Here is a 12,727-nt window from a genome sequence, read left to right on the forward strand (position 1 = left end):
CCGTTTGATTTAATAGTAACGCTCTTCCAAATTATTTCTACGTTGATCAACGTCAGCTGATATTTTCCCATGAAGACACTACCTTTAACTCATTCAGAAGTATTATTGGTGGTTAATAATATTTTTTTAAAAAAAAAAAACCTAGAGATATGGAATTCGAAATCTATGCTATAAATAAATAATGGAATTTAGATGCATTTCTCAAGTTCGATTCAATTAAAATCGATTAAGTCTTATGACATGGATTGATCAATCTATATGTTAAATTAAATTAAAATATGTATCATAAAATTGATTGATTGACTATATAAATAGATTGATTTTTTTTTTATAAAAAATTTCTCAAGTACGATGGCAGAAGCGTTGATAATCTAAAACTTGACCCATTTAATTTCGTTATCATAACCGGTTCTTTATCCACCGCCTCTATAAATTCATAACCCGCTGTTGTCATTGGCGCGTCAATCTCAGATTCTTTTCTTTTCACGACACGTACTTCAGTGAGAGGAGAAAAATGCGCAACCGCCGTCTTGCACGCGTGCCGACCAGCGACGAAGAGGACGACGCGCAGCCGCTCCAGCTTCGTGACTCACCGGTGGATGAAAACCAAAACCAGAGAAAGCGCAAAAAGGTGAACCTACCGGACGAGGAGGGAGAGGAGAACGAAAGAGAGGTAAAATCGAAGGAGAAAAGGAAGAGAAAGGAGGCGACAGAAGAGCCCGAGCCGGAAGACGAGGAGCAGGAGGATGCAGAGGCGCAGCCGATGGGCGAGATAGCTAGGGTTTCTGGGAAAGGGAGAGGAAGGAGGAATCATTATGAGTCATTTGAACTCGATGGTCTTCAATATCATCTTGTGAGTTATCTGGTTTGGCAAAGGTTTTTTATGTTGCTTTGTGTTGATAATATCCATGATCCAAGACCTTACGTGAGCTGTCGTTTTCTTTCCTTTTTTAAATCGTTTCTTGGTGTTGTGAGTTAATGTGATGGGGCTGGGGAGTATTAGCATGTGATTCTTGTGATTTAGAGGTATAAATATTGTATAGTCAAGTTTTAACCTTTAAGCATTTGATTCTGTATCTTTGAAGTTTTTTCATGTAGATCGTAGCGGAGGTGTGAAAACTTTTTTCTCCTCCATCTCTATTTTTATGGCTAGAAGAGAATTGATAAGGAAGAGTGTTACGCTTTCCATCTGTCTCTTGAACATATTAAAAAGAAAAGGGCATGGTTTTCATGGAGTTGGATATGTTGTAAAAATTGGAGAAAAGAAAGCGAGCTGACTTTCTTGCCTTTTTATTTTTCCATTTTGGTAGTGTGTGTAAGATTTTATGGCTATCTACTTATGGTGTATTGCTGATTTTAACCGAATGGATGTTGTTTAGGCTGGTGTACTTAGTTTTAGAGTGAGAGGTGGTCAATTACAGGGTCAAACACCTGCACTTGCCTTATGTGAAACGACCTTAAACTCAAACACCTTGGGGATCCTTGTGAAATAGTTGTATCTTCTCTTGTTATCAACAGTAAATATCAGGCCCTAATATTGTTATCTACCTAGATGAAATGTTGTTTAATGCTATGTTCTCTGTTCAAAGGTCTAATTTCTCATCTGGCTATTGAAAATATTATTAGCTTATTATTTTTTAGCTCTTTTTTTTACTGTGATGACTTGAAAACATTTATGTACATTACAATTCTGTTTATTCCCAAATAATTAGTTGTTTTTCAGTAAACTGCGTCAAGTATCTCACTGATTTGATTATTTTGTAGGAGGATCCTGTGCTGTTAGCTCCTGAGAGAAAAGATCAGAAGCCTTACGTGGCCATAATTAAGGTAGCTCTTTCTTAGGTCCAAGTTCTGAAATACAAGGTGATCTGATGAATGCACGATTCTTTGTAGACAATTACCGATTTGAGAACTTTAAGTCAATGGTGCCCATCTATTGTAGATGAAACTTAGTTATTTGATAATCTTCATGGATATTGTGCCTGTGTGAAGAAGATATGTCTTGTTAACGACTTAGCGTGTTCTCAAGCTTCTGAGTTGATTTTTTATCTATGTTGTGAGTTCCAAGTCACAAAATTTTACAACAAATATGATATGCAACTAGAATGGATTAATTGAAACACAGATGTCATCGTCAGTTGTAAAACAGGCGGTCGTTGTAAGTTAATTTAAAAAAGTAAGTTTAGTTAAGCTCTTTTTTGAATGTCATTTGACTCATTTCTTGATATCGAGAGCAACTTGATGCAACTGATTATCTGATTTGTATGTCTGCTATTTGCAATGTCAAAATCCTAGGTATTTCCATGGTATCATTTGTTGGTTGATTTGCGATGATTTTTATGGCGAAACTTGGATGGTTGTTTATATGGGATATGCTACTATTTGGAAGAAGAAATGGATTTTGTATAATTTGGTTCTGATTTATGCTACATTTCATGGTCTATTTATCATGTAATATGATGACGGAGTTTACTGACTTCGTTGTGATTGTTGTTGAACTACTTTTTTTGTACAGGACATTACTCAGACTTGGAGTGGTGACATGATGGTAACTGGACAATGGTTCTATCGTCCAGAGGAGGCAGAAAAAAGAACTGGTGGAAATTGGGAATCACGTGATACGAGGGAGCTGTTTTATAGTTTCCACAGAGATGAAGTACCTGCAGAATCTGTCTTGCACAAGTGTGTGGTGCATTTCATTCCACTACATAAGCAGATTCCTCATCGCAAACAACACCCAGGTTTCATTGTGCAAAAAGTATATGATACTGATCAGAGGAAGCTTTTTAAGCTGACAGATAAAGATTATGAAGACAATAAACAACAGGAGCTGGATGATCTTGTTCAGAAGACTCTTAAACGGCTTGGCGATGTTCCAGATCTTGAACCTGAGGATATGGTTGTGGATCGTGAAGATCAAATAAAGAGTAAACGACTTATAAAGAAAAAGAACATGACACCGTTGGATGTTTCAAGGGATAATGAATGTCTTGGTAAATCGCAGCTACTTAAGCCAGAAACTCCAGGAAGCACTGGTGTTGGTACATCTGAATATAATACTATTCTCTCAAACTTTATGCTGTTGACTGGTGAAACTCAGCGAGACAAATGGTTGGAAAAGCTTCTGCAATCGGTTCAGTTCATATGCTCTTCAGTGGATGGTGAGCAGAATGATGGGGAAAAAGGGGGTGATGCGGATGTAAGAAATAAGGTTTGCAAATTTTGGGTTTGGAGCCTCAACTTTAAATCTGAAACATTTCTTGGAATTCTTTTTCTATTTGTTCATGAATGATTAAAACTACTAATAATGTGCAGTTCACAAAACTTTCTTGATTTGTTTTTTCTATCTATATTTTATAGGTAGATGAGTCATTTGTCTGGCCAGATGCAGCTGTCCATGTCATAGTTGATCTTGAGAAAGCCGCACATGACTCCCTTTCTACTGATTTCCAGAAGTATAACCAAAAGATGAGACAGCTAGCATTTAATCTTAAGGTAGCCATTATTGGAGTTTATGTTGATCCTAGCAAAAGCATCCCTGATATAGCTGTCGCATATTCAGTGCAACACTCCGTAGAATGCATTACTTTGTTTTCAGATACCCCAGTTGCGAAAGTTAGAGAATCTTTAGATCTTTTCATGTCATCCTTCCAGCATATATTCCTTTATATTGAGTTCTTGTTATGATATAGATACAATTATTGACTTCTAGTTTTCTCAAACAAACAAATCTAATTCTTGATAGAGCAATGCTGTGTTAGCACGACGCCTTCTGAAAAGAGAGCTGGATTCTGCACAGATACTGAATATGTCTCCTAATGAGTTAAAGGTAGTGATAATAATCTTTATTAACATTTTCTTTCTTGTATTATAGTCTGTTTGTATTCTGTTATTTGATATTTCATTGGACGTGATTTTGAAGTTTGACTTCAATGTGAATTTTGTTACTTCTCAGTGTTATAAAAAAAATCTATTAAGTAGGGATTAAGGGAGATTAAGCACGAGCTTTTTAGTTTCAAATTAATATTACAAAATTTTTAATCTTTTTTATAATATAATTTTTTTAAATATTTTGTAAATAATGGTAAATTCTTCCCCTTGAAAAGAAAACTGAGCTAATTAATTTATTCTAATATATAATTTATGCATTTATTTATTATATTTTACATTGTTTTATATGTTATTTGACATTTGGCTCGGGGTAAAGAAAATTGTGTTGAAATTAATTACAATATTTTACGCTTTGTAACGCTTGATGATTGGCTTGACGTTTCGCCATCCTTTGTGCTTTTAGAACCATTTTTTTCCCAGAATTGACAGTCTGCTGTAGGCAATGCATTTTTGGGTTGATGTTACTAGCAATATTTTTCATTAAATCTGTTCTTTCTAGATCCAAGGTTACCTTTTAAAAAAAAATATATTCAGTAGCAGATTATTTTTCCCCATTTCTAGTGGAACAATGATCTTATTCTCTTTCTATTATTTTCGTACACTCCACTCAGAGAAGCCTTGTTCTACTGGGGCTTAATGGCATGAATTATTGATTGTTCAGACATTCATAAGATGTGGGGATATCTACTGAGAAGGCGAACATTTTTCTATTGCTGTACTTCTAAGGCCTTTCTCTACTGATGCATTTCTTGGAACCTTTTTTTGGGGTGGTTTCAGGAAGGATTTTGTATTGGTTGTTGATCTATCAACTGACATCTTAGGAGCTTTAAGGGATTGGGTTATGTCTGTTTGGACTCCTCAGTTGTAACATGGACCAAGAAAGTCACAATGTGTGAATTTGATCCAACTGGGATGCTCTCTAACTAATTCATGCTTTGTGTTTGCAGGAAGGTTTAACTTCTGAAGAGATTTTGAGCAGGGAGCCTGAGGAATCCGGCCATATGCAGGTCATTTAGGCTGTTCCTGTCTGACGTTTGTGGATACCACTTATTCTTGTGATAAAATACTGAACTGATCCTAGCTACTCTGTTTAATCAATAACTCAACCTTTGTAATTTTCGTATAATATTCCTAGTTTCCTACTGTCCTCTGATGAGTTTTTCATTGTTGGGCCCAGATGACAGATGCTCGTTGCAAAAGATGCATGGAGAAACAAGTGGGGTTGAGAGAGATTATTCAGACTGGACATGGCGATCGCTATCAGGTTTCAAAATACTTCCATAACTTCATAATATTTAAACTGATGATTTCTATTATTTCGTTTCATTTTAATGAATATATTAACTTAAATTACCCTGTAGGATCATAACTCCATTCTTTGTAAGTTTTGTATACGTCACCGCCAACAACCCCTATATTTAAGAAACATTCAAAAATGAATGAATTCCCTTTGACGTTCATATAAAATAAATTACGCGGACAAATAATATGTAGTGGCAGTTTGGAACTTAAGTTTATAAAATTACTTGATTACGGTGATGCATGCAGGGAGAAGATTTGTTAATTTCATTTAGATTATTAAAGTTTAACGAATTAATTATAGAAACTGCAAACAAAACATAAAGTGCCTATTGAGTTTTTCTGGAGCACCGAGGAAAGTGAAGACTCCAAGATTTCGAGGGAAAAAATATGAATATGAACAGCAACTCATGAGATCAGTACTTACAATCAATCTGTTGAAATTTGACATCATGATATTTGAAGTCGAATTTTGGTCACAGAATGATGGTTAATACCTATAATATGATGGCTATGGAAGTGGTGCTCACTTGGGTGGATATCTATGAATTATGTTGATATGTGGGCTCGGAACTTCAAGAAAAAGGATTGTGCAACAAAACCTCTTTTTCGATGTTTCATATTTCCATTTTTCCTAAAGTGCAGTTGTTTAGTTATTATCGATGAATTATTTCTTGAAATTTTGTCGTTTTATCCTCCCCTATAGTGTTGTAAATTGAAGCATGTTCTAATCTATAATATTTTTGTGTAGTTGGAGTGTAATGCTTGTGGCAACACCTGGTACGCTTCCAGGGACGATGTTTCTAGCCTGACTATAGAAGGTCCAAGTTCTGCTAAAACTGTTGGTGCTGCACCACTGGCTACTGCCAAGTTTGAAGATATTGAGAAGAATTTGGTGAGTCCGCGAGGAGCCGTGAGTCCACGAGGAGCCGAGAGGGGAGCTAATGATGTATTGAAGAAAGCTACGGAAGCATATGTGCCAGTGTTAGATAACCAACAATCGTCCAACAAAACTTGAATTGAGAAAAATTAGTGTCGTGAACTTTTGTTAGTTCTATCTTCTGGTACCAGTATGATTGCAGATGATGCTTTTTTAGGCCATTTTTGTAAATAAGAACTGCAGTCCAGCGGCAGCATGTCATGAGGTACTTCTTTTTTTATGTTTTGTAAAGCAGATAGTCAACAGTGAATACGTTTAAGCATCTGATACTTGTGCCTTTCCCTGCCAGCGGTATGAATCCTTGAATTTCACAGGAGAATGCTATTCTCAACTCTGAAATTAAAAATTGTGTGGATAACTTTTGGTAAAATCGAACCAAGGCAAACCAAATTTGCATGTTCTTGATTCTGAGTTACAAAGTAACCACTTCAAATTTTATTTTTCAAACCGAATTCGTCATATTAAAAAATGGGAGGAAATACAAGCAATATATATAGAGATTTAAACACAAGTCTGTTTGTTTTTAAAATAATATTACAAGAACACATAATAAATGGTTTTAAAATTTCATGCGTGGAAGTTATGCATGACAGTTAAATATCATTACGAAGAATGACAGCGGATGGGGTGCTTTTTGGTAATAAGGGATGGAAGGGAAGCTGATGCCCTTAGGCCAACAATTTGGCTCGTCTCAAAGATTTTCAATGCAACCTAAAACTTACAGATAAAGTGTCTAAAGTTCAATTTCGAGGTGGCTTGATAACGTTAATTAAATATAAAGTTCAAATAATTTCATGTGGATCATAATTAATTATTAAAAAACTTGAGCTTTATTTCATTTTATATTTTGAGATGATTGTACTTTATTTTAAATCACAAAAAAATTTGGTACAATGGACATGGAGTTACAAGTACGAAATTTTTATTTATATATTTTTTTAAAATTATTATTTTTTATGCCAAAATAAAAAAACCTAATAATTTTAAATTACTTCTAAAGTTAAGCCCACATTCGAGATTGGTACACTAACCCAAACTACTATCCCGGCCCCTCCCATCGATGGCAGACTCAAACGCCACCAATATCAGCGAGGCTTCAACCGATACGCGCACGCCACGTGAGCACGAGGGCGATTCAGCCCAAGACGATCCAACCTACGACGATTCCGGTGATAAGGCGCCGTCTGTTAGCAGGAAGGAGATTCTGAAAGCTCTAGAAGCGGTGGAGAGAGACTCCGCTGCGATCGCCGATAGCTTCTCCAGTCTCTTCTCTTCTTTACGCTTATCGCTTTCTCAGGTTCGCTGATGATTCTCTACTTTATTTTATTCCCATCTTTTGATTCCATTTCTTACTAGATTACATTCTTACAAGAAAAATGTTATTTTTAGGCTACGACCAGCACGGCGGAGCATATGAGCTGTTTTAGTGATGCTGCGGGACGCGTTCAAGAAACTGGTGATGATTTTTTTGTAATTTCTTTTTTACCCCATCTATGGCGATTCAAACCCCGAGCTGACTCTTATTTGGAATTTGATTAAAGAATGATTTTCTCACGTTGTTACACCACAGTGGATGCTCAGTTCTCTTTAGTCAGCGATCATTAGAAAAATATTTTCTTTTGAATTGATAGTTTAGCTGTCTGCTTATTATTGATGTCAGAAGGACTTTTCATTTTGATATGTTGTTTTTGCAGTGCTTGATGCATCCACAAAAGGAAATCGTTACGTAAATTCTTGCCTCAGGTCAGTGTTGCACTTAACTCCTTACATCTGTGATATTCGGAAAAGAAGAGTCTATCTCGTCAATTTCATTCTGGCTATTGTAATGAGTTATACTTGATTGTGTAGCTATTTTTTTGATATAAACACACAACAGTAAACCAGTATTTAGTTCACGATATTGGCTTGAATTGTTTTTTTGCTGAAGAAGCTGTAAATAATTAAACGTGCTATGATAAGTCCTGCTTATTATGTTGGCAGCAGATGCCCAAAAATTAAGAAACTGGCAACTGTTCACTTTTTCTTTTCTTTTTTTTTCCGGTGTCTATGACAAGATGAAATTATGGTGGATGAAGTCATGAAAAATCTACCCTACAATCTACTTAATGCCTTTTTGTCTACAGAAATTTTCTTATGTTTTTGGTTTTTATGGTAAACTTGTTTGTGTTGCCTTGCTCTCCATGTTGTACAAAATTGTGAAAGCCAAAGCTACTCTTTCCCTAGTGTTTGAGTATGTCTTTGAGAGGTATGGACTTCTGAAATGAGGTCTAGAACTGGTATGTCTTAAATTGATTGTTATTCCATCAGTTTTTGGGTTGAATCAAATCTGTGGAGTATTGGCAGGAATGAATGAATATACCCATGCTGAAAGTAAAGGGTCATCAGATGAGTATTTCATAAGTTGACTGCATTTGAAGGGCTAGCAATCTTGGTACACTTGAACAATGTGCCAAGCTAATGACATCAATATGCGCAATATGAAGAAAACAGTTACTATCTAGGAAAATGCAAAATAATGAATAAATTGCAACACCAGTATACCATCTAACTCCACGTCTGGAGGAAAAAATTTATTGCCATGTTGCTTGAACGTGTCCAGATAACAAAATTTACAGGCCACAATATACCAGTGTATCCAATTTAGGAATTGGAGGTTGCAATATATGCCGCTTTGACAATGTTAAGACAAAACGCCAGTCGTAAAAACTTGCAAATGAGAGGTAACTTATAACTGCAAGGCGCATGTTGTAGAGCAATGACTTTTGATGCCTGATTTTTTTCGTCATTTTTGTTCCTATATGTTTATGGCACGTGGAAAAATCGTTTAGTTTGGAGAACTAATATCCATGTAGCTTACCTGCATCTAACGTGAATGTGCAATGATGATTATGTTACTATATGTGTTTCTGCAAGCTTTGAGTAACCATGGTGGATAGTTTCTTTTTTTGTCATTTTATCCTCTCTTGCAATGAGCACTTTTGTTGGTATCATACGACATTTCTACTTTTGTTGTGTTTATATATTCTTGTACAGATTAAATGAAGAAATGAAGGGCATGGACACACTTGCCGCTCAACTGTATCCATGATCAACTTTCACTCTTTGTACGATCTTAAAAATAGTTATAACATCATGCTTTTCACTAGCCTCCCTGCTTGATTTTTTTTTTCTTTTTTTTAAGATATGGGACGTATAGAATGTTCGTTTGCTCCCTTGACAAAATATCAGAAAAATTGTCCGAAGGCATGTTGACGCATTGGAGACTGCCGTGAACAGAAACATTCGTTTCCCTTGATGCTCAGGAAGCGAACTACTGATGTATGACTCGTTCTTTGAAGTTGTTCTTCCTGTACCCTGAAGGTGCTGTTCGTTCTGAGCGTGATCTGATGCCAACTTCCCTTGACATGTCTTTTTCCACTTGTGTCATCAACTTATTTCTGCATGAAATTCCGGACGCTTCATAATAACTTTCAAGAATTATTTTATTTTTATCATTTTATATTTGTTAATACGATTTATTTTATTTTTTTAAATGTTTCTAAACACTACGTAGAAGCTGGTAACTCGGTATGATCCATGCTATTAACCTAAATTATTCTTGCATTACATAATATCCATAATAAAAAAATTTACACACAAATTAGACAATTAAACCAAATACATATCAAAATTTTCAATTCTGAAAAAATTTCTTGAAACCACGCGATGATTTAGAATTTTTAAAGTTTTAGAGTACGACACAGCAAAGACCAGTAAGCAGAAAAGTATCTCTAATATACTCTTTCATACTATTTATATCATATATTAGATATATATATATTTAAATTTGGATGTAATATATTTGTTTGGATTATGCATGAGATGTGACGAAATCACAAACCACTACTTTTCGGTAGCATATCTATATATATTACTCTTAGCTTGTTCTTTTCCTGATTCATTTGTTTAGTCATGGAGTTAGACAAAGATCTCGTGGCCTAGACGGTCAAGGTCGAATTTCATTTATTCCACAACTAGTTGAAGATCTTTCTCTGGGATTTCGCTTCCACCCAACGGACCAAGACCTCATTAATCACTACTTGAAGAAGAAGCTCAATGATGAGCCGATCCCATTCGATATCCAATCTTTACAAGTATGATCTGTAGGACTTGACTGGTAAATATTGGCCGATAGACGGAGCCTGTACGTAGATATAGTTATTAATTAATTATTCCCAGCATCCATCCACCGGAGATGAATGAAGCTCAGCTCTTTAATGTCCTTTGCATATTTAATTTTAATGTTCTTTTTTATTCATATCAGGTTTTTTTTTTCTTAATTTTAATTACATGATATTATCCGATTTAGGAGAAAATGAATGGTGCTTGTTTACCCTGAGAGACCGCAGGTATCTAAACAAGAACCGACCTAATCGAGCCGATGGTAATGAGTATTGGAAGGTCACTTTATCTGCTAAACCAATATATGACAACGATGTCTGCATTGGATTCAAGAAAACTTTAGTGTTTTACCGAGGAAAGTCTCCTCAAGTCAAAAAGACTAATTGGATCATGCATGAGTACGTAGTTGCAAACCAGCCTTCAAGACAACATATGATCGTGAGCACTGAGGACATGTTTTTAAAATACTTTTTGGAATTCATTTATGATCTTTCGCAATATTTAATTTGATGATAATAAATACTAAATTGTCTTCGTTCCCGACTCGACTCTTGCAGTTACTGTGTTATGTTTACAACAGATCCCAGGGGAGTCGGGACCACAACATGATTCCGGTGAAGTTCTATCTTTTGGCGCTACCGGCGCAACAAAATGATCCAAATCTTCCAAGCAACAGCAAAATCTACCGGCACAACAAGTCAGAGAACAATAATCTTGGTGGATGGTTATGGAAATTGCTTCAGGGGTTGAAGGACAAAACAACTTTAGTTTATTGGCTTGATTTCCGATGACATGGTCGATCTTGGACCTATTCCATCATTATACTACTACGGAGAGCTTGGAGATAACAATCTTCCTTATCAAGAAATCAGCCATTCCAGCTCGGGCCTCCCATCATTACTGGCCAACATTGAACATCTTCGAGAACCCTTTTCATACAGCTTCCGGGGAGGAACTGAGACAAAAGTAGAATGTGGTTGATGGAAAAGATGAGATGCTTTTCTTGAAGATTTTCTAGAATGTGGGCCTCCCATGATTACTGGCCAACATTGAATCTTGTCTCCGTTCTAGCCTCTGAAAATTTAAGATCTTGAATTGGTTTCTATATATGCTAATGGAGCTTTCGTGCGACCCTCATTTCAGTTACAAGTTCTTTTTCTTTTTACATTTTGGTGTATTTATAGATTTATCATCATTTAACTATCCTCATAAAAACAATTTATTTGTTTTTTTCAAGGTAAAGCTCGTAACTTTATGAATCAATCATCCATTACAAGGTTAACCAACCAAGAAAGAAATTCACCATTCAACCCAACAAAAAGTGAAGGCGAAGAAAAAACAAAACGAGCAATATTGTGAGCAACATTAATCGACGATCGGTAGACTTGAATGCAATCATATATCGCAGGTCTCTTCAAACGCTCCCTGATAGCTGTTGCACACAGTCTAATATAGCCAAGATCTTCTTGTTCGGTAGTGACTGCTTGCACTGTCAATAGAGAATCAGATGCTACTTATACATCGGTAAAACCTTTATCATAGATAAGTATAATTCCTTCCAGGATTGCCAACAATTCACCATGTACGACTGATAATGGTTGGTTTATCTGTTTCCCAAATGTTAACAACAAACGCCCCTGATTGTCACGAACTACTCCACCAATACTAAAATGATGACTCATCTCGTCCAGAGCCGCATCCACATTAAGCTTGAATGAGCAATGCCTTGGTGGTGTCCATATTCTCTTCTCTGGATTTCCTTTCAGAGGTATACCAGCTAATTGCTCCTGATTTTTTGCTTTGCGGAAATCAGATAAAAGAGAGAAGCTCCAGGAAACATCAGCTGCTAGTGGCATCTTCTTCTCCCTATGGAGAGCCTTTTGTTTCTCTCACCAAACTGCCCACGTATGAGTTGCAAAGTCACTGTCATCTTTTTTATCATTTTAATCATCTCGTTTCTATTTTTCTGTGAATCATTAATAATGGAAAGGCTCCCGAGTTACGACCAAGAATGAAGAATGTAACGAAGTTGACATACAGCAAGTCCAAATCCAAGTCCAAGTCCAAGTCCAAGTCCAAGTCCAGAGAATTAAAATATATTAACTCGTCAATTAAAAATATAAGATATTATTATATTAATTCAAGGAAATTTTGAAACATTAATGAAGAAGCCACGTTGGCTGCATATGTATGTAATAAAAAATTAACACTCTAATTTTATTACTCTAATTTGTGGGTTCATAATTATATATTTTTTAAGTCTCGAAACGTAATTATCTTTCCACAAATGAGGTAATCTAGTACAATTGGTTGACAATTAAGAAATGGTCTTAGAGCTTGCAAGTAATTAAATATGATCGTTTGAATACCAAAAAAAAAAAAGATGTGGACAAGTAAGATAATTATGTTTTTCAAAGTTATAATTATTGAGAAACT

At 35.7% G+C, this 12,727-nt stretch overlaps 2 protein-coding genes across 3 annotated transcripts; both read left to right on the forward strand.

The window, feature by feature from the left end:
- Positions 1 to 407: 407 nt before the first annotated feature.
- Positions 408 to 6,449, forward strand: LOC140825163 (ASI1-immunoprecipitated protein 3). Its single transcript, XM_073186766.1, has 8 exons — positions 408 to 853; positions 1,765 to 1,827; positions 2,516 to 3,211; positions 3,361 to 3,495; positions 3,746 to 3,829; positions 4,839 to 4,898; positions 5,069 to 5,155; positions 5,942 to 6,449. The coding sequence occupies exons 1-8, from the start codon at positions 515 to 517 to the stop codon at positions 6,206 to 6,208; spliced, it is 1,731 nt and encodes a 576-aa protein (XP_073042867.1). The 5' UTR covers positions 408 to 514; the 3' UTR covers positions 6,209 to 6,449.
- A 681-nt stretch (positions 6,450 to 7,130) lies between these two features.
- LOC140825165 (uncharacterized) lies at positions 7,131 to 9,685 on the forward strand. 2 transcript variants are annotated; one of them, XM_073186768.1, is made up of 5 exons: positions 7,131 to 7,427; positions 7,520 to 7,586; positions 7,825 to 7,873; positions 9,164 to 9,234; positions 9,312 to 9,685. In XM_073186768.1, the coding sequence occupies exons 1-4, from the start codon at positions 7,191 to 7,193 to the stop codon at positions 9,216 to 9,218; spliced, it is 408 nt and encodes a 135-aa protein (XP_073042869.1). In that variant the 5' UTR covers positions 7,131 to 7,190; the 3' UTR covers positions 9,219 to 9,234; positions 9,312 to 9,685. The 2 variants fall into 2 exon arrangements, with proteins under 2 accessions (XP_073042869.1, XP_073042868.1); XM_073186767.1 differs by having other exon boundaries at positions 9,164 to 9,208; positions 9,359 to 9,685.
- Positions 9,686 to 12,727: the final 3,042 nt, after the last annotated feature.

Source organism: Primulina eburnea, chromosome 3, assembly GCF_022965805.1.
Source record: "Primulina eburnea isolate SZY01 chromosome 3, ASM2296580v1, whole genome shotgun sequence".
NCBI classification, from domain to species: domain Eukaryota; kingdom Viridiplantae; phylum Streptophyta; class Magnoliopsida; order Lamiales; family Gesneriaceae; genus Primulina; species Primulina eburnea.

Coding starts and splice junctions, on each gene's coding strand:
- LOC140825165 (XM_073186767.1), top strand. CDS start 7,191: ATGGCAGACTCAAACGCCACCAATATCAGCGAGGCTTCAACCGATACG. Junction 7,428..7,519: donor TACGCTTATCGCTTTCTCAG/GTTCGCTGATGA, acceptor TGTTATTTTTAG/GCTACGACCAGCACGGCGGA. Junction 7,874..9,163: donor TACGTAAATTCTTGCCTCAG/GTCAGTGTTGCA, acceptor ATTCTTGTACAG/ATTAAATGAAGAAATGAAGG.
- LOC140825163 (XM_073186766.1), top strand. CDS start 515: ATGCGCAACCGCCGTCTTGCACGCGTGCCGACCAGCGACGAAGAGGAC. Junction 1,828..2,515: donor CTTACGTGGCCATAATTAAG/GTAGCTCTTTCT, acceptor TTTTTTGTACAG/GACATTACTCAGACTTGGAG. Junction 3,496..3,745: donor AGCTAGCATTTAATCTTAAG/GTAGCCATTATT, acceptor AATTCTTGATAG/AGCAATGCTGTGTTAGCACG.